General features: G+C 37.1%; 1 protein-coding gene across 2 annotated transcripts in view; it reads left to right on the top strand.

Annotated features, from left to right (window-relative positions):
* LOC128635840 (uncharacterized) overlaps positions 1–24405 on the top strand; it is an 80703-nt gene that overhangs the window by 12526 nt on the left and 43772 nt on the right. For both annotated transcript variants that reach the window (XM_053688952.1, XM_053688953.1), the window contains exons 3-4: positions 7422–7639; positions 13722–14089. In XM_053688952.1, the coding sequence (XP_053544927.1) occupies positions 7422–7639; positions 13722–14089 (586 nt within the window). The remainder of the gene's footprint in view (positions 1–7421; positions 7640–13721; positions 14090–24405) is intronic.

A 24405-nucleotide genomic window follows, 5' to 3' on the forward strand; every position in this document is an offset into this window, starting at 1 on the left:
TAGGTAGGTAGTGGCGACATTGGGGGGGGGGCGATTAGGGGTTAATAAATATAATATAGGGGTCGGCGATGTTAGGGGCAGCAGATTAGGGGTACATAGCTATAATGTAGGTTGCGGCGGTGTACGGAGCGGCAAATTAGGGGTTAAAAATAATATGCAGGGGTCAGCGATAGCGGGGGAGGCATATTAGGGGTTAATAAGTGTAAGGTTAGGGTTGTTTAGACTAGGGGTTCATGTTAGGGTGTTAGGTGCAGACTTAAGAAGTGTTTCCCCATAGGAAACAATGGGGCTGCGTTAGGAGCTGAACGCTGCTTTTTTGCAGGTGTTAGGTTTTTTTCCAGCTCAAACTGCCCCATTGTTTTCTATGGGGGAATCATGCACGAGCACGTTTTTGAAGCTAGCCGCGTCCGTAAGCAACGCTGGTATTGAGAGTTGAAGTGGCGGTAAATATGCCTGTACGCTCCCTTTTTGGAGTCTAACGCAGCCCTTCAGAGAACTCTAAATACCAGCGTTGTTTAGAAGGTACGGGGGGAAAAAAACACACGTAGCTAACGCACCCCTTCTAACGCAAAACTCTAAATCTAGGTGTAAGATTACAAAAAAAAAAAACGAAATTATCAAAGATAAAAACAATTACTCCTAATCTAGTAACCCTAGTAGTTTTTTTTTAGATTAGGGCTTCGGCTTTATGTAAAAGAGCTGAATGCCCTTTTCAGGGCAATGTAAAAGATCTGAATGCCCTTTTAAGGGCAATGCCCATACAAATGCCCTTTTCAGGGCAATGGGTAGCTTAGGTTTTTGTTAGAGGTAGGTTTTTTATTTTGTGGGGTTGGTTGGGAGGTCGGTTTTACTGTTCTGGGGTCTTTGTATTTTTTTCCAGGTAAAAGAGTTGATTTCTTTAGGGCAATGCCCTACAAAAGGCAATTTTAAGGGCTATTGGTAGTGTTTATTGTAGGTTAGGGTTTTTTTTATTTGGGGGGCTTTTTAATTTTTTAGGGCTATTAGATTAGGTGTAATTGTTTTTATTTTTGATAATTTCGTTAGTTATTTTTCGTAATTTAGTATTTTTTATTTTGTGTAATTTTAGACTTACATTTTTTTAGTAGTGTTAGGTTTTTTTAAAGTGTAATTTAGTTTTTTTTAATTGGTAGTTATTTTAATTTTAGTATAATAGTTTAGTATAGAAGTTATGTTAGGTTAATTGTTAACTTAAGTTTTTTTAATTTCACAAGTAATTTAAAGTTAGGGGGTAATAGGTTTAGGGATTAATAGTTTAATGTATTAGTGGCGATGTGGGAGAGCTGGCGGTTTATGGGTTAATCGGTTTATTTAGTAGTGGCGATGTGGGGGGGCTGGCAGTTTAGGGGTTAATAGGTTTAGTTAGTGGCTGCAATGTGTGGGAGCGGCGGAATAGGGGTTAATAACTTTATTATAGTGACAGGGATGTGGGCAGGCGGCAGATTAGGGGTTAATAAGTTTTAAATAGTGTTTGTGATGCAGGAGGGTGGCGGTTTAGGGGTTAATAGGTAGTTTATGGGTGTTAGTGTACTTTGTAACAGTTTAGTTATGTTTTGTGAAACATTTTTGTGGCTCAAAACTCATAACTACTGCTTTCAGATGGCGGTATGGATCGTTTCGGTACAGGCTGTAACGCAAGCATTTTAGCCTCACCGCACAACCTGCTATGAAAATCACACGCAAAAAGGTAATTTTTTTAAGCGCGGGATTGACGTTGCGCTAGAGGCTAAAATGCTTGCAGCATAGCTAAACCGACACGACTTGTAATGGCTGCGTTACTGTTTTTACGCTGAAATTGCCATTTTTTCAGCGTTAAAACTGTAACACAAAACTCGTAATCTAGGTGTATGTGAGGTCAGTTTGTATGATCTATCTCAGAGTTCTTCATACTTTTTTTTCAAGACCCAGTGCCATGATATTATATACCGTTGTGGCTATATTTTAAGCTTGGTGTGAACATTTCTAAAGTAATATACAAAAGAATAGCTGCAATTTTTGGCAAAATTACTGAAATGTGTGTGTACTCTATTCCTGATTGTAGCCAAACTTGAAAGTGTTGTAAAATGTAATACACACAAACACTCATACAACACACACACAACACACAGACAATCATAAAACACTGACTCCACACACAACACCAAAATCTCATACAACACACACACACCACATACACTCTCATACACACAAACCATACACACTATCATACAACACACACACAACATACACTCGTATACAACACACACACTCTTATATAACACACACACTCTCATACAGCATGCACACTCTCTTACAACACCATGCACTTTCTTACAACACACATCACACACACTCATACAACACACACACAACACACAGACTCTCATAAAACACTGACACCACACACACTCATACAACTCACACATCAACAATCTCATACAACACACACACACATACACTCTCATACACAAATCATACACACTATCATACAACACACACACACCACACACTCTCACACAACACACACACTCTCATACAACACACACTCTCATATAACACACACACATTCTTCTACAAAACACACACGCATACCACACACACACACTCATACAACTCACATACCACATGCACACTCATACTACACACACACAATTACACTCTCATACACACAAACCATACACACTCTCATACTACACACAAAAAACACACTCTCATACAACCCCTATTCCGCTGCTCCCCAATATCGCTGCCACTAAATAAAGCTATTAACCCCTAAACCTCTGGCCTCCCACATCACTACCACTAAAAAAAGGTATTAACCCCTAAACCAACAGCCACCCACATCGCAACAACCTAAAGTAAACTATTAACCTCTAAACCTAACCCTAAACCTAACCGTAACCCTAACCCTTAACCTAACACCCCCTAACTTTAACATAATAAAAATAGACCTAAATTAAAGTTACAATTATTAACTAAATTTAAATCAGCCAATAGGAATGAGAGCTGCTTGAATCCTATTGGTTGATTTGAACAGCCAATATGATTTTAGCAGCTCTAATTCCTATTGACTGATTAAAATTTTTCAGCCAATAGGAATGCAATGGTACCCCCAGTATAAAAGGACAGCTTTGCCTCCACAGGGATGAAGAAGATGCAAGGCCTTCGATGGATAAAGATGGATTCACCGGGATGAAGATGGAGCTGCTGGAATGAAGATCGTTCGTTTTTTAGATTAGGGCTATTGGGCAATTCTAAAAGAGCTGAATGCCCTTTAAAGGACAGTAAAAGAGCTGAATTCCCTTTTAAGGGCAATGCCCATACAAATGCCCTTTTCATGGCAATGGGTAGATAAGGTTTTTATTAGAGTTAGGTTTTTTATTTTGGGGGGTTGGTTGTGTGGTGGGTTTTACTGTTGGGGGGGTCTTTATATTTTTTACAGAAAAAGAGCTGATTTCTTAAGGGCAATGCCCTAAACAAATGTTATTTTAAGGACTATTGGTAGTTTATTGTAGGCTAGGGGGTGTTTTTATTTTGGGGGGCTTGTTTATTTTTATAGGGCTATTAGATTAGGTGTAATTGTTTTTATTTTGGATAATTTTGTTTGTTATTTATCGTAATTTAGTGTTTGTTATTTTTTGTACATTAGTATTTTTTATTTTTTGTAATTTAGTATTTTTTATTTTTTGTAATTGTAGATTTAATTTTTTTAGTAGTGTTACCAGTTCATCCGTATTAAAAGGAACTGTATGGATGAACAGGACTTCAAGAGAGAAAGTGAAGCCCTTATGAATGATTTAGTAGATTTAATAGAGAGAGGCTACAAAGTAAAGACACTCAAACGTGCCCTCTTGGAGGTTACCCGGATGGATAGGCAAAATCTTTTGGATGGTTCCAAAACAAACAAGCAATCAAATAAGTGATTTGATCCGTCTAAGCCAGCATTTTTCACTACATATAGTGCTCAATTTGAGGACATTTGTGCGATTGTTAACAAACATCTACCTATACTCACAGCTGAGGATAGCCTTAAAGACTATGTGTCACAAGGTTGTAACTTTGTACCTAGAAGAGGATGTACGTTAGGCAATGTGTTATCTCCCAGCCAGTTGAGGCAGCCTACCATGAGGAGGGGGAGTTGGCTAGAAGTTAAGGGCCACTACAAATGCCACTTCCATAACTGTATATCATGCAGCTTTACCAATGTTACACATAACTTTCAGTCATGTGTGACTCAGAGGGTGTTTGACCTGACGTCCTACACAAATTGCAGAACTAAGTTCGTAATTTATCTGGTAGAGTGCACTAATTGTCACAAACAATATGTGGGGTGCACAACACGTGAGGGTAGGAGCAGGATCAGGGAACACCTGAAAAATATTGAAAATGGAACTGAATGCTCTGACTTGGTCAGGCATTTTATTCACGTCCATGATAAAGCCATGGCTGGGTTTAAATGGCAAATTATTGACCATATTAAACCAAGCATTTGTGGTGGAGACCGAGCTTCGAAATTATTATACAGGGAAGCATTCTGGATCTTCAAGCTTAAGACCAGAAGACCTCATGGTTTTAACATTGATGGAGATGTCATACATTTTTGGACCCACCAACGCTAAATATTAGATCATTGAGACTTCAACTATCTCCATTATCTCGATCTAATGAACCCATCTGAGAGCCAGGGGAAATTTATTATGGTTGTGTTGTATCAGAGGAGCAGTAGCATAGTTAATCCTCCCTCTGTTAGTAGCACTTCAAGGTGTTTATGTATATTTTTTGTCTTGATATGTTGCAATAGTGTGTAATCTTATTTAAGAGCTAGTGCAATTCGTTATATGTGTGCTAAATTGATAAGATCCTACATATTTGATAGGATATCTCCCTTCCTCTACCTTTTGAAGTGCTGATTTTTATACCTTTTGGATTATTGCAATGTCTCCTGTGTTTTTTTATCACTAGTTATTGGTATAATTTATTTTTATATTTACTATTTATGCTTATCGATATATATTGGGTGGTTAGTTGGTTGATACTAAGGGGTTTCAATATGGGTTTTTATTGTATTCTACCCTTAATGAGCCCTGCATTCTGCTGAATTAGACTTGATTTTAGGGTATACTAATGTGGAAGCATTTGCTCATTTCATACAACATAACTTATTTAATTCCAATGTTTAGATACTTAAAGCAGTATTTCTTTCACTATAAACTGAATAATAGCATTCTTATTATACCAATCTAAATTTACTATTAGGGAATTAAGAGACTAGTATTTAGTTTATCTTCATCTATATTTATTTTCCTTTGAGACTAGTAAGTGGTAGCCATATAAATAATTGTATTAGGAATGTTTCAAGGTAGATAAATCCCTTAATATAATTTATTAAGTTCAATTTAATTTAACTCTGGACAAGAGAGCATTTAGCATATATCTTGATTTATTAGTCTACAATCTCACAATCATTTTAACATAGACATGCATCTCTCATATTCTATTCGATTGCCATCTCACTTTGTTTTTTTGTGTCTCACAATATGTTTGTAACTTGTATATACTGAACAGGTACTGTCCCTTTAAATTTTTGACAAGTAATTTTCACACCTGAGGACTCAGGTGTATATAAAGAGCTTTTGACACCTTTATCGTTAGTCCATGAATAAGGCAGGGGGCTGCCGAAACGCGTAGGACCTTTCTTTCACTTGTCAATGAGGGATTAAGCTTTTATGCTTTTTATTGTGTGATTCCAATAAAGAACTTTACTTTACGCCTTGAGGTTTGCTGGTCACTTTTGTTGCTGCTACTTAGGTTTTATTTAATGAATAATTTAATGAATTTAATTTGTAGTTATTTTAATTTTAGTGTAATAGGTTAGGTTAATTTATAGTTTAAACTTTTTTATTTTTTTATTTCCTAGGTATGTTTTTATTTATTTTAAGATAGGGATCTTGTAATTTTAATATAAAGTTAGGGATTTGTTAGGTTTAGGGGTTAATAGTTTTATTTATTTTTTGGCAATGTGGGGGGCTGGCGGTTTAAGGGTTAATAGGTTTATTTAGTGGTAGTGATGTAGGAGGCCAGAAGTTTTGGGGTTAATAACTTTATTTAGTGGCAGCGATGTTGGGGAGCGGCAGAATAGGGGTTAATATCTTTATTATAGCATGGGCAATGTTGGGCTGCAGGGGAATAGGGGTTAATACATTTTATTAGTGGTGGCGATGTCAGGAGCGGCAGATTAATAGGTTTAATATAGTGTTTGCGATGCGTGAGAGCCTCGGTTTAGGGGTTAATAGGTAGTTTACAGGTGTTAGTTTATTTTGTGACACTTTAGTTATGAGTTTTTTGTAACAGTTTTTGTTGCATAAAACTCATAACTACAGGTCTCAGATTGCATAACGGATCTTCTCGGTAGAAGGTGTAAAGCAAGTTTTTTAGCCTCACCGCAAAAATCATAATGGCAGCGCTATGGAAATCCCATGAAAAAACTTAATTTTTTTGAGTGCGGGACTGACGTTGCGTTACAGTCTAAAAGGCTTGCAGTACAGTTATACCGACAAGAAATGGGAATTTTTTCAGTGTGAAAACACAAACGCAAAACTCGTAATCTAGGGGTTTGTGTTTTGCGCTTTAGGTCTAACGTGGTGTTGATTTAGTGCACATGAAGAATTAGTCATCTTAAAGTGCGTCCTTGAAATATTAAATATAAAATATAAAAAAATATTGATTATTAAAAATTTCAAGAATGTGCTTTAAGATTTTATAATTCTTCATGAGTGCTACCTTGATACTATGTTAGACCTAAACCGCAAAATACGAAACGCGTTACGTATATTTTACATTCCTATGTTCTTCACATAGATTTTTTTAACATTTGTGTATATATATATATATATATATATATATATATGATACTGTTAAAGTAAAATAAATATCTATACCTACATATCTATAGGAATAAATATATAGGTATATACAGATGAAGAATGTATGTGAAGAACATTGGAATGTGAAATATGCACAGTAAATATACAGTAAAACACATAAATACATGTGTACACACACACACACACACACACACATATATATATATATATATATATATATATTTATATAAAACAAATCACAATAGGTAAGAACAGCACTCACAATATAGGAAACATCTTGCCAAGGTGTCCAAGCTGAATAAACAAATAATAATCCTCCAGAGTTATATTACAAAGACCAGTGAGTGCCGTTTCCTTCTCAGATGTTTAGATAGTTTTACATAAATTTGTTTGTCAAATGAATTCCAAATATGGCCACGGTATCTGCTTTCTGCAATTTTCGACGCCGACCATATTTGGAATTTGTTTGACAAACAAATATCCGAATAACAAATTTTGCAAATTTCTTACTAAGACCTTATCATGTCCTTTGTTTGTTAGATCCTCCCCTCCCAAATGCAACGGAAGAGCCAGATAATCCAGTGGTGCTAGACTGTCTGCCTCATGGAGCTGTATATCAGATCCCCCTTCGCCTGGTGTTGGATGCTCAGCTCTCCGTGCAGGACATACACCTTGAGGACCCTCTGTGCCAAGCTGTAGAGCAGGGGAACTTTGCTATCATAAACGTGCCATTTAACAGCTGCGGATCCAGAGTTCTGGTGAGAATTTTGGGGTAACAAATATTTTTGCACTGTAATTTTGCTGCCTTTATTTTTACAAATATTATATATACTTTGAAGATGATACATGTACTGTTCAGCAGTTGTATATTTAGATTTTTTGCTGCCCTAGGTACTGAGAAATCTGCTGCCTCCTGTCCTAGCCCCCCCCACACACACACACTTTTAACGTATTTGTCTCATATATTTCTCACAAATGGAGGGGTCATGTACCACCACAAGACAGAGAGAGGTAATTGATTTGTAATAAAAAATAAATAAGCACCAGGCTGTACAAATACCCCTCAAAATGTGCTACCTCTCTAAATCCGGCTGCCCAAGGCACAGACCTAGTTGGCCAAAACCAACAGCATTATGTGCCACTGCATCCTGGAATTATGTTTAAAGATGTAACAGAGCATCTAACCTCCTCGGTGCAAATGGAGTGGTGTTTTTAGTTTCTGTGCTTCCCTAGTAACTGGCAGATGTATTGACCCCCTGGTCCCATCAGCTTTAGCTATAAATTATTTATATATGTCAATCAACCAGAGGCCAGGAATACATAGGGATCACTGATTTGTAATACAGTGAATAAATAAGGCATTTGTACAGTAGAGGAGTGAGAAGGCAGCATGCCAATGAATTATCTCTAATCTTTTGCTATCTCTTTAAATTCTGCTCCTGGCATTTAGTGAAGAGTGCTACACTTGATTAAAATGTTTAGTTATGTGACTTGAAATGAATGCCCGGGTGACTTATTAAGGCTAACCATGCTACATATCTACCTAATTGGCTTTAGCAGATGAATTTGGAGCAATGCACTTTATACTAACAATATGACTGTAGTTAGCCTTGTTGTCTGCAGACTAAAGCCCTGATTGGCTCCTACAAATAAGGCAAATGGTGGGTGGAGTTTGGCTATTGAAAAACAGTTTTAGCACACAAGATTTTAAATTGTTTTAAACTAATCTGATATATGTTACTTTTTAGCAACACCACAGAAATGCCTTGTATACAAGGTGTTTACTGTTCCTTTCATTTCAAATAGGAAATGCTATGATCTGATAACCTAATATGCAACTTATCAGTTCCCACTAGGTGATCCGTTACCTTAAAGGGACATACAACACTTTGTGACTGTAAAATAAAATGTTTAATTATGCAAAGAAAAAAATGCAATATATTTTCATTATTTATCCCCTTCCCCCTTTACTTGTAATTCAACTATGATAATCTATTGTGTAGCTCAGTATGTGATTCTTACACATTTGGACATTACAGACAAAATTGGAATCCATATGGGTGTATTTCCGTATTGAACAGAAGCATTTGTGTAATACACATGTATTAGCAAAAATGCTTCTAATAAAAGCAATAGCTATTTCTAAAGTGTATTTAAGTATGCACTGTGCATCAGCATTTTAAACACAGCACTTGCTCAGAGAGCCTAAGGTGCTAGTATCAACTGGTAATGACTCAATTTGTTAATTGCTGACATGATACAAGCCCCAATGGCACTCTGAGCAGCTGCAGTATTTAAACTACTGGTGCACTGAGAATATCTATCTATGCTTCACATGCATGTACAGAAAAAAATATTAAAGGGACAGTAAATGTAAAAATAATGTCCCATCATTCTGCACTATGTAACATTATCCTAGTGGCACGTAAAAACAAAAGTGATTAAGAGATTTAACCAAAGGTAGTTCAGTGAGTGCAAGGGTTAACAATACTCTCTAGTTTGTCCTAGACTTAGAAAAAATATCCAAACTAAACTATCTCTAAGCTGCCACCAATTAAGATTTATTATATGGAAAATCTTAAGGAAACACAGATTTACAAATTAAATCTCGGAATATAATTTAGCAAAAATTATCTAAAAACAGTCTTAATATTACCAGTCTATTTCAGTAATGTGGTTTAAATATTAGACAAAGGCAAAAGCTTAATAAAGGGATGATTTATTATGTAAAGAATTATGCACAGTGCATAATTAATAAAAAAGTTGTTAACAAATTGAATTATACACAAGCAAACAGTTTTAAAAATAAAAAGGAGAAATAACAGACCTAAAGTTTTCTAGCTTAGATGTCTGTGCCAGGGAGATTGGCAGAAAAGATGGTCACTCACGCTGTAACAGCCTCCCATGTAGAATGAACAACTTGTATTGTTAGACACAACATTTTATACCTGTTTCTCTAATATCAAATTGCTTGACCCAACCTTCTTACAGAGAGAACAGAAAGATCCACTAAACTCTTTTTACGACATGTCATAAAGTTCAGAGTCTTTGGCTGAAATTATATGACATCTTATAACTTCGGTTATGTACATCTAACACAGATAGGCAATCCCTTTTTGATGTCATTAGAAGTATTTTGATACCAAACACCATATATATTGCATTCTTTATGATTCTGAGGCATTATTACTTAGAAAAGTATATTACATTGCAAGGCTAGTTGTCCTGTCAATTACCTCATGTGCCTGGATAGAGGCACTGTGTTTCATGATTCTCTGTGCTAAAAGGTTGTGGCAATAAAACTGACCAGTTATACCATAAAGTTCTCTTGTGCATCTTACAATCTATGTATGAGTGTTCTGGCTTATCAAAGGGAAAACACAGCAACACATTTCTTCTGAAAAAACAAATGTTTTTAACACACAAGCTAAAGAAAATTAACCCATTAGCAGCTAAATCATGAGGTATTTATGACAAGGGTGCACTGTGTAATCCAATCATGTCAATGTGACCAAGCCTCATTCTCTCACTTGCTCTACAGCCCTGCTATCTCAGCACACATTTTTACCCATTATCCTCATCACTACACCCGATGGCCGCAACTTATTACCAACTGGATTCTTGCACTAGTGCATCATGATACCCAAAAATTGCATCCTCATTCTAAACCACTTGTTCAACCACCCAATTTATTCTCTAACCCAGTCTCATTGGATTATTTTATTATCATGGAATGCTTGCACCCTAGCCCATCTTATTTAAAATGCTTTAGTGGCATCTATTGCAGTCTATTAAAAGAGTTGTGTAATGTGACTCTAATGTCTTCTCATAAGTTGTTTAAATTCATGTCTATTCGAAACCCTCAAAAAGCATTAAAAGACCTAGTTATTTGTCAGTGTCTTTACACCACATACATTCCAGCTATAGTTTTTACCTGAAACATAACACATTGGTAACCCAATACAACATAACCTATTTTTAACTAGATTTTTATTTACCAGCCTCATTCTCTTAAAAGTCATTTTGTGCTGTTTTGCATAGAATATATCTTGGGGAAAAATTACTTTAAAAAAAATGTTTCATGTACCCTCCGTAACCAAATAACCAAGTACTTTTTTGATTCTGTGAAGGTCAGTGAAAACTCCTGGGAAAAACCAAAGTGTGAATAGGATTGTTGTCCTGTTGGAAAATTAATCCTCTTCCATGCAACTTTAAGTTAAAAGAGACTATAGAGCCTATTAATCAATGTCTGGCAGACATCGCTGAATGCTGACAGCATACACTGTCGGCATTTAACATTGCACATTCTGGTGAACTGCTTGTGCAATGCCTCCCCATGCAGATTTGCGGCCAATCGGCAGCTAGCAGGGGGTGTCAATCAACCCGATCATACTCAATGGGGCGGATTGCAGAATGCAGCCTCAGAGGAGGCGTATAAGTTAAGGAGCAGCGGTCTTAAGACCGTTGCTTCTTAACTCCTATTTCCGGCGAGCCTGAAGGATAGCACAGAAACAGCTGAATTGGGGCCGTTTCGGGCCATGATAAATTGGCCCCTATATTAATTACAGGATAGAAGGGTAATTTACTTTGGTCAAAGTGTAGTTGATCTTGTGGCAGTCAATAATTCCAGAATAGGTAAAGCATCATCAGACTTGAATATGTCCCATATTTAATTATAGGTTTCAGACAAACAGTAGTGTTATCATTTAATGTTACTATCTCTTCACATGAGGTCTGAAACCACAAGCAAACATTTTTCATTTTGATTTGTTAGTAAACTGGATGTTTTTCCAATCTTCCACTGTGACATTTTCCATTGTTTGACCCATGCTTAATGTTTACATTTAGAGATTACCACTCTCATATATAGGGCTCTATTTATTATGCAGCAAATCCTGCTTCGGAGCATCATTGTTTCAGGTTTGCCTAAAACGGAAGTTAAGAACCAGCGGTCATAAGACCTCTGCTCCTTAACTTGTCCACCACCTTTTAGGTGGCGGATTGAAATCATCCCGTTCCAATCCGATAGGGATGATTGACAGCTCCTGTCAACCAGTTAGCAGGGGTGGCATTGCACAAGCATTTCACTAGAAATGCTTGTGCAATGTTAAATGCCGTCAGCGTATGCTACAGCGAATCATGTCCACTCGACTTTTAATAAATCTACCCCAGAGACTGCACTTTGTTCAATAGGGCTTGAATTGAGGACAGAAATGCTGTTCTATTCTGTAATGATGTTAACTTGGACTTCTGGGGGTTTGGTCACTTTAGATCTGCCTTGTCTTGTTTTGGATGAAAATGACTTGGTCTATGGGAGTTTATTCAGTGAATGTTGTTCTGCCCTCTTGAAAATATTAGACTTAGCAGCAATTTGGTCCTGGGAAAACTTTTCAGCGCTCAAAAAATCAACTTGTCCTTGATATTGGTTCACGTGTTTATATGTGTATGAGTTTATGTCGGTATATGTGTGTATGTCTGCGTGTGTATGTATTTGTGCATGTGTGTGTGCATGTGCTTGTGTATGCATGTGTGCTTGTGTGTTTTTATGTGTGTATGAGTTTATGTCGGTATATGTGTATGCATGTGTGCTTGTGTGTTTTTATGTGTGTATGAGTTTATGTCGGTATATGTGTGTATGTCTGCGTGTGTATGCATGTGTGCTTGTGCGTTTTTATGTGTGTATGAGTTTATGTCGGTATATGTGTATTCATGTGTGCTTTTGTGTTTTTATGTGTGTATGAGTTTATGTCGGTATATGTGTGTATGTCTGCGTGTGTATGCATGTGTGCTTGTGTGTTTTTATGTGTGTATGAGTTTATGTCGGTATATGTGTATTCATGTGTGCTTGTGTGTTTTTATGTGTGTATGAGTTTATGTCGGTATATGTGTGTATGTCTGCGTGTGTATGCATGTGTGCTTGTGTTTTTATGTGTGTATGAGTTTATGTTGGTATATATGTGTGTGCGCGTGTGTATGCATGTGTGCTTGTGTGTTTTTATATGTGTATGAGTTTATGTTGGTATATGTGTGCATGTCTGTGTGTGTATACATGTGTGCTTGTGTGTTTTTATGTGTGTATGAGTTTATGTCGGTATATGTGTATGCATGTGTGCTTGTGTGTTTTTATGTGTGTATGAGTTTATGTCAGTATATGTGTGTATGTCTGTGTGTGTATGCATGTGTGCTTGTATGTTTTTTATGTGTGTATGAGTTTATGTCGGAATATGTGTGTATGTCCGTGTGTGTATGCATGTGTGCTTGTGTGTTTTTATGTGTGTGCATGTGTGTGTTTGCACACTCATGTGTGTATAGGTGTGTGAGCATGTGTGTATAGGTGTGTGTGTGAGCGTGTGTGTATAGGTGTGTGTGTGAGCGTGTGTGTACAGGTGTGTGTGTGAGCGTGTGTGTGTGAGCGTGTGTGTATAGGTGTGTGTGTAAGCGTGTGTGTATAGGTGTGTGTGTGAGCATGTGTGTATAGGTGTGTGTACATAAACATTTTAAAATGCAACAAAGGAAAAAAATGCTTTAACATTTTGTGTTCTGCTTATGGGAACTGGTTTTCAAACCTGTCCTCCGACCTCCCCAATAGGCCAGGTTTACAGGATTACCTTGAATGAGAACAGGTAAAATAACCATATTTACTAATCAGCTGATTATTTTCACCTGTGCTCTAGTTCAGATATCCTCACAACGGGGCCTGATAGGGATTCCTGAGGACAGGTTTGAAAATCAGTGGCTTAGGGGAGCTGGTATTCTACCTTTGTTAGTTTAACCCAAGCAATGTACAGTTTATAAGAAAATCAATAGAAGTCTAAGCTGAGGGTAAATTGTGTTTTGCAGGATGAAGATGGAAAGATATTTTATGTAAATACAGTCTATGGCACTATACCAGATACCAGCATTCACCGTATTGAAGTCCCGGTGCAGTGTGAGATGGCGGGGAATGAAACTCTGGGGATAAACTTTCATCCTAAAGTTACTGATGTGGTTTCCCAAGGTCACTATAACATCTCACTCAAGCTCTATGAGGGGGGTGACTATATAAAGCCTATTGCATTGTATCCATTTGAGATTGATCTACCAGGAAATATTTATGTGGAGTTTCAAGTGGACTCAGATGACAAAGACCTGCAGATAATCACAGAGAATTGCAAATCTTCCCCTACGTTAGAGGATACAGCCCAGTCTTACAACCTTATTGAACATGGGTAAGGAATGTAATATACACTATATATCTATATATAATCTGATTATATATTGCTTTAAAGGGACAGTACATTCTAAACATGTATGTCATACATATGAAAGAACACTATTTAAACAGTTAAAGGGATTGGATTGGAATACACATTGATTTGTTTCATGTTTGAATAGAAGCATTTTTGTAATATAAATGTATTAGCAAAAAAACTTCTAATAAAAACTATAGCTGTTTCACACATATAATTAAGTATATATCATAGTGCATATTGTCCATTAAATATCACGGAGTTGATCACAATGTTGTGCTTGGTCTTGGCATATAATTTTTGTGTTCTGTTTCCAGTGATAATAATCCAAAAATGTGTGTGCCACTAATACCCCAAAAGCTTGAAATTGTTACCTCCTGAAAACATGAAATCAAAATCTGATTTTTTTAACCTCCCAATTTCATAATCCAAAAATCAAATGGGCACAAACTGATGATTTGGTGGGTTTAGCAATGACATTACAGGTGGGTTTAACAATGACTTTGCAGGTAAATTTAGCAATGACATTACAGGTGGGTTTAGCAATAACATTACAGGTGGGTTTAGCAATGACATTACAGGTGAGTTTAGCATTGACATTACAGGTGGGTTTAGCAATGACATTACAGGTGGGATTAGAAATGACATTACAGGTAAGTTTAGCAATAAAATTACAGGTGGGTTTAGTAATGACATTACAGGTGGGTTTAGCAATGACATTACAGGTAAGTTTAGCAATGACATTACAGGTGGGTTTAGCAATGACATTACATGTGGGTTTAGCACTGACATTACAGGTGAGTTTAGCAATGACATTACAGGCGGATTTAGCAATAACATTACAGGTGGGTTTAGCAATGACATTACAGGTGGGTTTAGCAATGACATTACAGGTGGGTTTAGACAATAACATTACAGGTGGGTTTAAAAATGACATTACAGGTGGGTTTAGCAATGACATTACAGGTGAGTTTAGCAATGACTTTACAGGTAAGTTTAGCAATAACATTATAGGTAGGTTTAGCAATGACATTACAGGTGGGTTTAGCAATGACTTTACAGGTCGGTTCAGCAATGACATTACAGGTGGGTTTAGCAATAACATTATAGGTGGGTTTAGCAATGACATTACAGGTGGGTTTAGCAAAGACATTACAGGTGAGTTTAGCAAAGACATTACAGTTAAGTTTAGCAATGACATTACAGGTGGGTTTAGCAATGACATTACAGGTGGGTTTAGCAATGACATTACAGGTGGGTTTAGCAATAACATTACAGGTAAGTTTAGCAATGACATTACAGGTGGGTTTAGCAATGACATTACTGGTAAGTTTAGCAATGACATTATAGGTGGGTTTAGCAATGACATTACGGATGGGTTTAGCAATGACATTACAGGTAAGTTTAGCAATGACATTACAGGTGAGCTTAGAAATGACATTACAGGTGGGTTTAGCAATGACATTACGGATTGGTTTAGCAATGACATTACAGGTAAGTTTAGCAATGATATTACAGGTGGGTTTAGCAATGACTTTACAGGTGGGTTTAGCAATGACATTACAGGTGGGTTTAGCAATGACATTACAGGTGGGTTTAGCAATGACATTACATGTGGGTTTAGCAATGACATTACAGGTGGGTTTAGCAATAACATTACGGGTTGGTTTAGCAATGACATTACAGGTGGGTTTAGCAATGACATTACAGGTAAGTTTAGCAATAAAATTACAGGTGGGTTTAGCAATGACATTACAGGTAAGTTTAGCAATGACATTACAGGTGGGTTTAGCAATGACATTACAGGTAAGTTTAGCAATGACATTACAGGTGGGTTTAGCAATGACATTACAGGTAAGTTTAGCAATGACATTACAGGTGGGTTTAGCACTGACATTACAGGTGGGTTTAGCAATGACATTACAGGTAAGTTTAGCAATAACATTACAGGTGGGTTTAGCAATGACATTACATGTAGGTTTAGCAATGACATTACAGGTGAGTTTAGCAATGACATTACAGGTGGGTTTAGCAATGACATTACAGGTGAGTTTATCAATGACATTACAGGTGGGTTTAGCAATGACATTACAGGTGAGTTTAGCAATGACATTACAGGTGGGTTTAGCAATGATATTACAGGCGGATTTAGCAATAACATTACAGGTGGGTTTAGCAATGACATTACAGGTGGGTTTAGCAATGACATTACAGGTGGGTTTAGCAATGACTTTACATGTGGGTTTAGCAATGACATTACAGGTGGGTTTAGCAATAACATTACAGGTGGGTTTAGCAATGACATTACAGGTGGGTTTAGCAATGACATTACAGGTAAGTTTAGCAATAAAATTACAGGTGGGTTTAGCAATGACATTACAGGTAAGTTTAGCAATGACATTACAGGTGGGTTTAGCACTGACATTACAGGTGGGTTTAGCAATGACATTACATGTAGGTTTAGCAATGACATTACAGGTGAGTTTAGCAATGACATAACAGGTGGGTTTAGCAATGACTTTACAGGTAAGTTTATCAATGACATTACAGGTGAGTTTAGCAATGACATTACAGGTGGGTTTAGCAATGACATTACAGGCGGATTTAGCAATAACATTACAGGTGGGTTTAGCAATGACATTACAGGTGGGTTTAGCAATGACATTACAGGTGGGTTTAGCAATGACTTTACAGGTTGGTTCAGCAATGACATTACAGGTGGGTTTAGCAATAACATTACAGGTGGGTTTAGCAATTACATTACAGGTGGGTTTAGCAATGACATTACAGGTGAGTTTAGCAATGACATTACAGGTGGGTTTAGCAATGACATTACTGGTAAGTTTAGCAATGACATTATAGGTGGGTTTAGCAATGACATTACGGATGGGTTTAGCAATGACATTACAGGTGAGTTTAGCAATGACATTACAGGTGAGTTTAGCAATGACATTATAGGTGGGTTTAGCAATGACATTACGGATGGGTTTAGCAATGACATTACAGGTAAGTTTAGCAATAACATTACAGGTGGGTTTAGCAATGACATTACAGGTAAGTTTAGCAATGACATTACAGGTGGGTTTAGCACTGACATTACAGGTGAATTTAGCAATGAAATTACAGGCGGATTTAGCAATAACATTACAGGTGGGTTTAGCAATGACATTACAGGTGGGTTTAGACAATAACATTACAAGTGGGTTTAAAAATGACATTACAGGTGGGTTTAGCAATGACATTACTGGTGAGTTTAGCAATGACTTTACAGGTAAGTTTAGCAATAACATTATAGGTAGGTTTAGCAATGACATTACAGGGGGGTTTAGCAATGACTTTACAGGTCGGTTCAGCAATGACATTACAGGTGGGTTTAGCAATGACATTACAGGTGGGTTTAGCAATAACATTATAGGTGGGTTTAGCAATGACATTACAGGTGGGTTTAGCAAAGACATTACAGGTGAGTTTAGCAAAGACATTACAGTTAGGTTTAGCAATGACATTACAGGTCGGTTTAGCAATGACATTACAGGTGGGTTTAGCAATGACATTACTGGTAAGTTTAGCAATGACATTATAGGTGGGTTTAGTAATGACATTACGGATGGGTTTAGCAATGACATTACAGGTAAGTGTAGCAATGACATTATAGGTGAGCTTAGCAATGACATTACAGGTGGGTTTAGCAATGACATTACGGATGGGTTTAGCAATGACATTAGAGGTAAGTTTAGCAATGATATTACAGGTGGGTTTAGCAATGACTTTACACGTGGGTTTAGCAATGACATTACAGGTGGGTTTAGCAATGACATTACAGGTGGGTTTAGCAATGACATTACAGGTAAGTTTAGCAATGAAATTACAGGTGGGTTTAGCAATGACATTACAGGTAAGTTTAGCAATGACATTACAGGTGGGTTTAGCAATGACATTACAGGTGGATTTAGCAATAACATTACAGGTGGGTTTAGCAATGACATTACAGGTGGGTTTAGCAATGACATTACTGGTAAGTTTAGCAATAAAATTACAGGTGGGTTTAGCAATGACATTACAGGTAAGTTTAGCAATGACATTACAGGTGGGTTTAGCAATGACATTACAGGTGGGTTTAGCACTGACATTACAGGTGGGTTTAGCAATGACATTACAGGTAAGTTTAGCAATAACATTACAGGTGGGTTTAGCAATGACATTACATGTAGGTTTAGCAATGACATTACAGGTGAGTTTAGCAATGACATTACAGGTGGGTTTAGCAATGACTTTACAGGTAAGTTTAGCAATAACATTACAGGTGGGTTTAGCAATGACATTACATGTAGGTTTAGCAATGACATTACAGGTGAGTTTAGCAATGACATTACAGGTAAGTTTAGCAATACAATTACAGGTGGGTTTAGCAATGACATTACAGGTAAGTTTAGCAATGACATTACAGGTGGGTTTAGCAATGACATTACAGGTGGGTTTAGCACTGACATTACAGGTGGGTTTAGCAATGACATTACAGGTAAGTTTAGCAATAACATTACAGGTGGGTTTAGCAATGACATTACATGTAGGTTTAGCAATGACATTACAGGTGAGTTTAGCAATGACATTACAGGTGGGTTTAGCAATGACTTTACAGGTAAATTTATCAATGACATTACAGGTGAGTTTAGCAATGACATTACAGGTGGTTTTAGCAATGATATTACAGGCGGATTTAGCAATAACACTACAGGTGGGTTTAGCAATGACATTACAGGTGGGTTTAGCAATGACATTACAGGTGGGTTTAGCAATGACTTTACAGGTCGGTTCAGCAATGACATTACAGGTGGGTTTAGCAATAACATTACAGGTGGGTTTAGCAATAACATTACAGGTGGGTTTAGCAATGACTTTACAGGTCGGTTCAGCAATAACATTACAGATGGGTTTAGCAATAACATTACAGGTGGGTTTAGCAATGACATTAAAGGTGGGTTTAGCAAAGACATTACAGTTAAGTTTAGCAATTACATTACAGGTGGGTTTAGCAATGACATTACAGGTGAGTTTAGCAATGACATTACAGGTGGGTTTAGCAATGACATTACAGGTGAGTTTAGCAATGACATTACAGGTGGGTTTATCAATGACATTACTGGTAAGTTTAGCAATGACATTATAGGTGGGTTTAGCAATGACATTATGGATGGGTTTAGCAATGACATTACAGGTAAGTTTAGCAATGACATTACAGGTGAGCTTAGCAATGGCATTACAGGTGGATTTAGCAATGACATTACGGATGGGTTTAGCAATGAAATTACAGGTAAGTTTAGCAATGACATTACAGGTGGCTTTAGCAATGACATTACTGGTAAGTTTAGCAATGACATTATAGGTGGGTTTAGCAATGACATTACGGATGGGTTTAGCAATGACATTACAGGTAAGTTTAGCAATAACATTACAGGTGGGTTTAGCAATGACATTAAAGGTGGGTTTAGCAAAGACATTACAGTTAAGTTTAGCAATTACATTACAGTTGGGTTTAGCAATGACATTACAGGTGGGTTTAGCAATGACATTACAGGTGAGTTTAGCAATGACATTACTGGTAAGTTTAGCAATGACATTATAGGTGGGTTTAGCAATGACATTACGGATGGGTTTAGCAATGACATTACAGGTAAGTTTAGCAATAACATTACAGGTGGGTTTAGCAATGACATTACAGGTAAGTTTAGCAATGACATTACAGGTGGGGTTTAGCAATGACATTACATGTGGGTTTAGCAATGACATTACAGGTGAATTTAGCAATGAAATTACAGGCGGATTTAGCAATAACATTACAGGTGGGTTTAGCAATGATATTACAGGTGGGTTTAGCAATAACATTACAGGTGGGTTTAGCAATGACATTACAGGTGGGTTTAGCAATGACATTACAGGTGGGTTTAGCAATGACATTACAGGTGGGTTTAGACAATAACATTACAGGTGGGTTTAAAAATGACATTACAGGTGGGTTTAGCAATGACATTACAGGTGAGTTTAGCAATGACTTTACAGGTAAGTTTAGCAATAACATTATAGGTAGGTTTAGCAATGACATTACAGGTGGGTTTAGCAATGACTTTACAGGTCGGTTCAGCAATGACATTACAGGTGGGTTTAGCAATGACATTACAGGTGGGTTTAGCAATAACATTATAGGTGGGTTTAGCAATGACATTACAGGTGGGTTTAGCAAAGACATTACAGGTGAGTTTAGCAAAGACATTACAGTTAGGTTTAGCAATGACATTACAGGTGGGTTTAGCAATGACATTACAGGTGGGTTTAGCAATAACATTACAAGTAAGTTTAGCAATGACATTACAGGTGGGTTTAGCAATGACATTACTGGTAAGTTTAGCAATGACATTACAGGTGGGTTTAGCAATGACTTTACAGGTAAGTTTAGCAATAACATTACAGGTGGGTTTAGCAATGACATTACATGTAGGTTTAGCAATGACATTACAGGTGAGTTTAGCAATGACATTACAGGTGGGTTTAGCAATGACTTTACAGGTAAGTTTAGCAATAACATTACAGGTGGGTTTAGCAATGACATTACATGTAGGTTTAGCAATGACATTACAGGTGAGTTTAGCAATGACATTACAGGTAAGTTTAGCAATAAAATTAAAGGTGGGTTTAGCAATGACATTACAGGTAAGTTTAGCAATGACATTACAGGTGGGTTTAGCAATGACATTACAGGTGGGTTTAGCACTGACATTACAGGTGGGTTTAGCAATGACATTACAGGTGGGTTTAGCAATGACATTACTGGTAAGTTTAGCAATGACATTACAGGTGGGTTTAGCAATGACTTTACAGGTAAGTTTAGCAATAACATTACAGGTGGGTTTAGCAATGACATTACATGTAGGTTTAGCAATGACATTACAGGTGAGTTTAGCAATGACATTACAGGTGGGTTTAGCAATGACTTTACAGGTAAGTTTAGCAATAACATTACAGGTGGGTTTAGCAATAACATTATAGGTGGGTTTAGCAATGACATTACAGGTGGGTTTAGCAAAGACATTACAGGTGAGTTTAGCAAAGACATTACAGTTAGGTTTAGCAATGACATTACAGGTGGGTTTAGCAATGACATTACAGGTGGGTTTAGCAATAACATTACAAGTAAGTTTAGCAATGACATTACAGGTGGGTTTAGCAATGACATTACTGGTAAGTTTAGCAATGACATTACAGGTGGGTTTAGCAATGACTTTACAGGTAAGTTTAGCAATAACATTACAGGTGGGTTTAGCAATGACATTACATGTAGGTTTAGCAATGACATTACAGGTGAGTTTAGCAATGACATTACAGGTGGGTTTAGCAATGACTTTACAGGTAAGTTTAGCAATAACATTACAGGTGGGTTTAGCAATGACATTACATGTAGGTTTAGCAATGACATTACAGGTGAGTTTAGCAATGACATTACAGGTAAGTTTAGCAATAAAATTAAAGGTGGGTTTAGCAATGACATTACAGGTAAGTTTAGCAATGACATTACAGGTGGGTTTAGCAATGACATTACAGGTGGGTTTAGCACTGACATTACAGGTGGGTTTAGCAATGACATTACAGGTGGGTTTAGCAATGACATTACTGGTAAGTTTAGCAATGACATTACAGGTGGGTTTAGCAATGACTTTACAGGTAAGTTTAGCAATAACATTACAGGTGGGTTTAGCAATGACATTACATGTAGGTTTAGCAATGACATTACAGGTGAGTTTAGCAATGACATTACAGGTGGGTTTAGCAATGACTTTACAGGTAAGTTTAGCAATAACATTACAGGTGGGTTTAGCAATGACATTACATGTAGGTTTAGCAATGACATTACAGGTGAGTTTAGCAATGACATTACAGGTAAGTTTAGCAATAAAATTAAAGGTGGGTTTAGCAATGACATTACAGGTAAGTTTAGCAATGACATTACAGGTGGGTTTAGCAATGACATTACAGGTGGGTTTAGCACTGACATTACAGGTGGGTTTAGCAATGACATTACAGGTAAGTTTAGCAATAACATTACAGGTGGGTTTAGCAATGACATTACATGTAGGTTTAGCAATGACATTACAGGTGACTTTAGCAATGACATTACAGGTGGGTTTAGCAATGACTTTACAGGTAAATTTATCAATGACATTACAGGTGAGTTTAGCAATGACATTACAGGTGGGTTTAGCAATGATATTACAGGCGGATTTAGCAATAACACTACAGGTGGGTTTAGCAATGACATTACAGGTGGGTTTAGCAATGACATTACAGGTGGGTTTAGCAATGACTTTACAGGTCGGTTCAGCAATGACATTACAGGTGGGTTTAGCAATAACATTACAGGTGGGTTTAGCAATAACATTACAGGTGGGTTTAGCAATGACATTAAAGGTGGGTTTAGCAAAGACATTACAGTTAAGTTTAGCAATTACATTACAGGTGGGTTTAGCAATGACATTACAGGTGGGTTTAGCAATGACATTACAGGTGAGTTTAGCAATGACATTACAGGTGGGTTTAGCAATGACATTACAGGTGAGTTTAGCAATGACATTACTGGTAAGTTTAGCAATGACATTACAGGTGAGCTTAGCAATGGCATTACAGGTGGATTTAGCAATGACATTACGGATGGGTTTAGCAATGACATTACAGGTAAATTTAGCAATGACATTACAGGTGGGTTTAGCAATGACATTACAGGTGGGTTTAGCACTGACATTACAGGTGGGTTTAGCAATGACATTACAGGTAAGTTTAGCAATAACATTACAGGTGGGTTTAGCAATGACATTACATGTAGGTTTAGCAATGACATTACAGGTGAGTTTAGCAATGACATTACAGGTGGGTTTAGCAATGACATTACAGGTGAGTTTAGCAATGACATTACTGGTAAGTTTAGCAATGACATTATAGGTGGGTTTAGCAATGACATTACGGATGGGTTTAGCAATGACATTACAGGTAAGTTTAGCAATAACATTACAGGTGGGTTTAGCAATGACATTACAGGTAAGTTTAGCAATGACATTACAGGTGGGGTTTAGCAATGACATTACATGTGGGTTTAGCAATGACATTACAGGTGAATTTAGCAATGAAATTACAGGCGGATTTAGCAATAACATTACAGGTGGGTTTAGCAATGATATTACAGGTGGGTTTAGCAATAACATTACAGGTGGGTTTAGCAATGACATTACAGGTGGGTTTAGCAATGACATTACAGGTGGGTTTAGCAATGACATTACAGGTGGGTTTAGACAATAACATTACAGGTGGGTTTAAAAATGACATTACAGGTGGGTTTAGCAATGACATTACAGGTGAGTTTAGCAATGACTTTACAGGTAAGTTTAGCAATAACATTATAGGTAGGTTTAGCAATGACATTACAGGTGGGTTTAGCAATGACTTTACAGGTCGGTTCAGCAATGACATTACAGGTGGGTTTAGCAATGACATTACAGGTGGGTTTAGCAATAACATTATAGGTGGGTTTAGCAATGACATTACAGGTGGGTTTAGCAAAGACATTACAGGTGAGTTTAGCAAAGACATTACAGTTAGGTTTAGCAATGACATTACAGGTGGGTTTAGCAATGACATTACAGGTGGGTTTAGCAATGACATTACTGGTAAGTTTAGCAATGACATTACAGGTGGGTTTAGCAATGACTTTACAGGTAAGTTTAGCAATAACATTACAGGTGGGTTTAGCAATGACATTACATGTAGGTTTAGCAATGACATTACAGGTGAGTTTAGCAATGACATTACAGGTGGGTTTAGCAATGACTTTACAGGTAAGTTTAGCAATAACATTACAGGTGGGTTTAGCAATGACATTACATGTAGGTTTAGCAATGACATTACAGGTGAGTTTAGCAATGACATTACAGGTAAGTTTAGCAATAAAATTAAAGGTGGGTTTAGCAATGACATTACAGGTAAGTTTAGCAATGACATTACAGGTGGGTTTAGCAATGACATTACAGGTGGGTTTAGCACTGACATTACAGGTGGGTTTAGCAATGACATTACAGGTAAGTTTAGCAATAACATTACAGGTGGGTTTAGCAATGACATTACATGTAGGTTTAGCAATGACATTACAGGTGACTTTAGCAATGACATTACAGGTGGGTTTAGCAATGACTTTACAGGTAAATTTATCAATGACATTACAGGTGAGTTTAGCAATGACATTACAGGTGGGTTTAGCA

Source organism: Bombina bombina, chromosome 7 (assembly GCF_027579735.1).
Source record: "Bombina bombina isolate aBomBom1 chromosome 7, aBomBom1.pri, whole genome shotgun sequence".
NCBI classification, from domain to species: domain Eukaryota; kingdom Metazoa; phylum Chordata; class Amphibia; order Anura; family Bombinatoridae; genus Bombina; species Bombina bombina.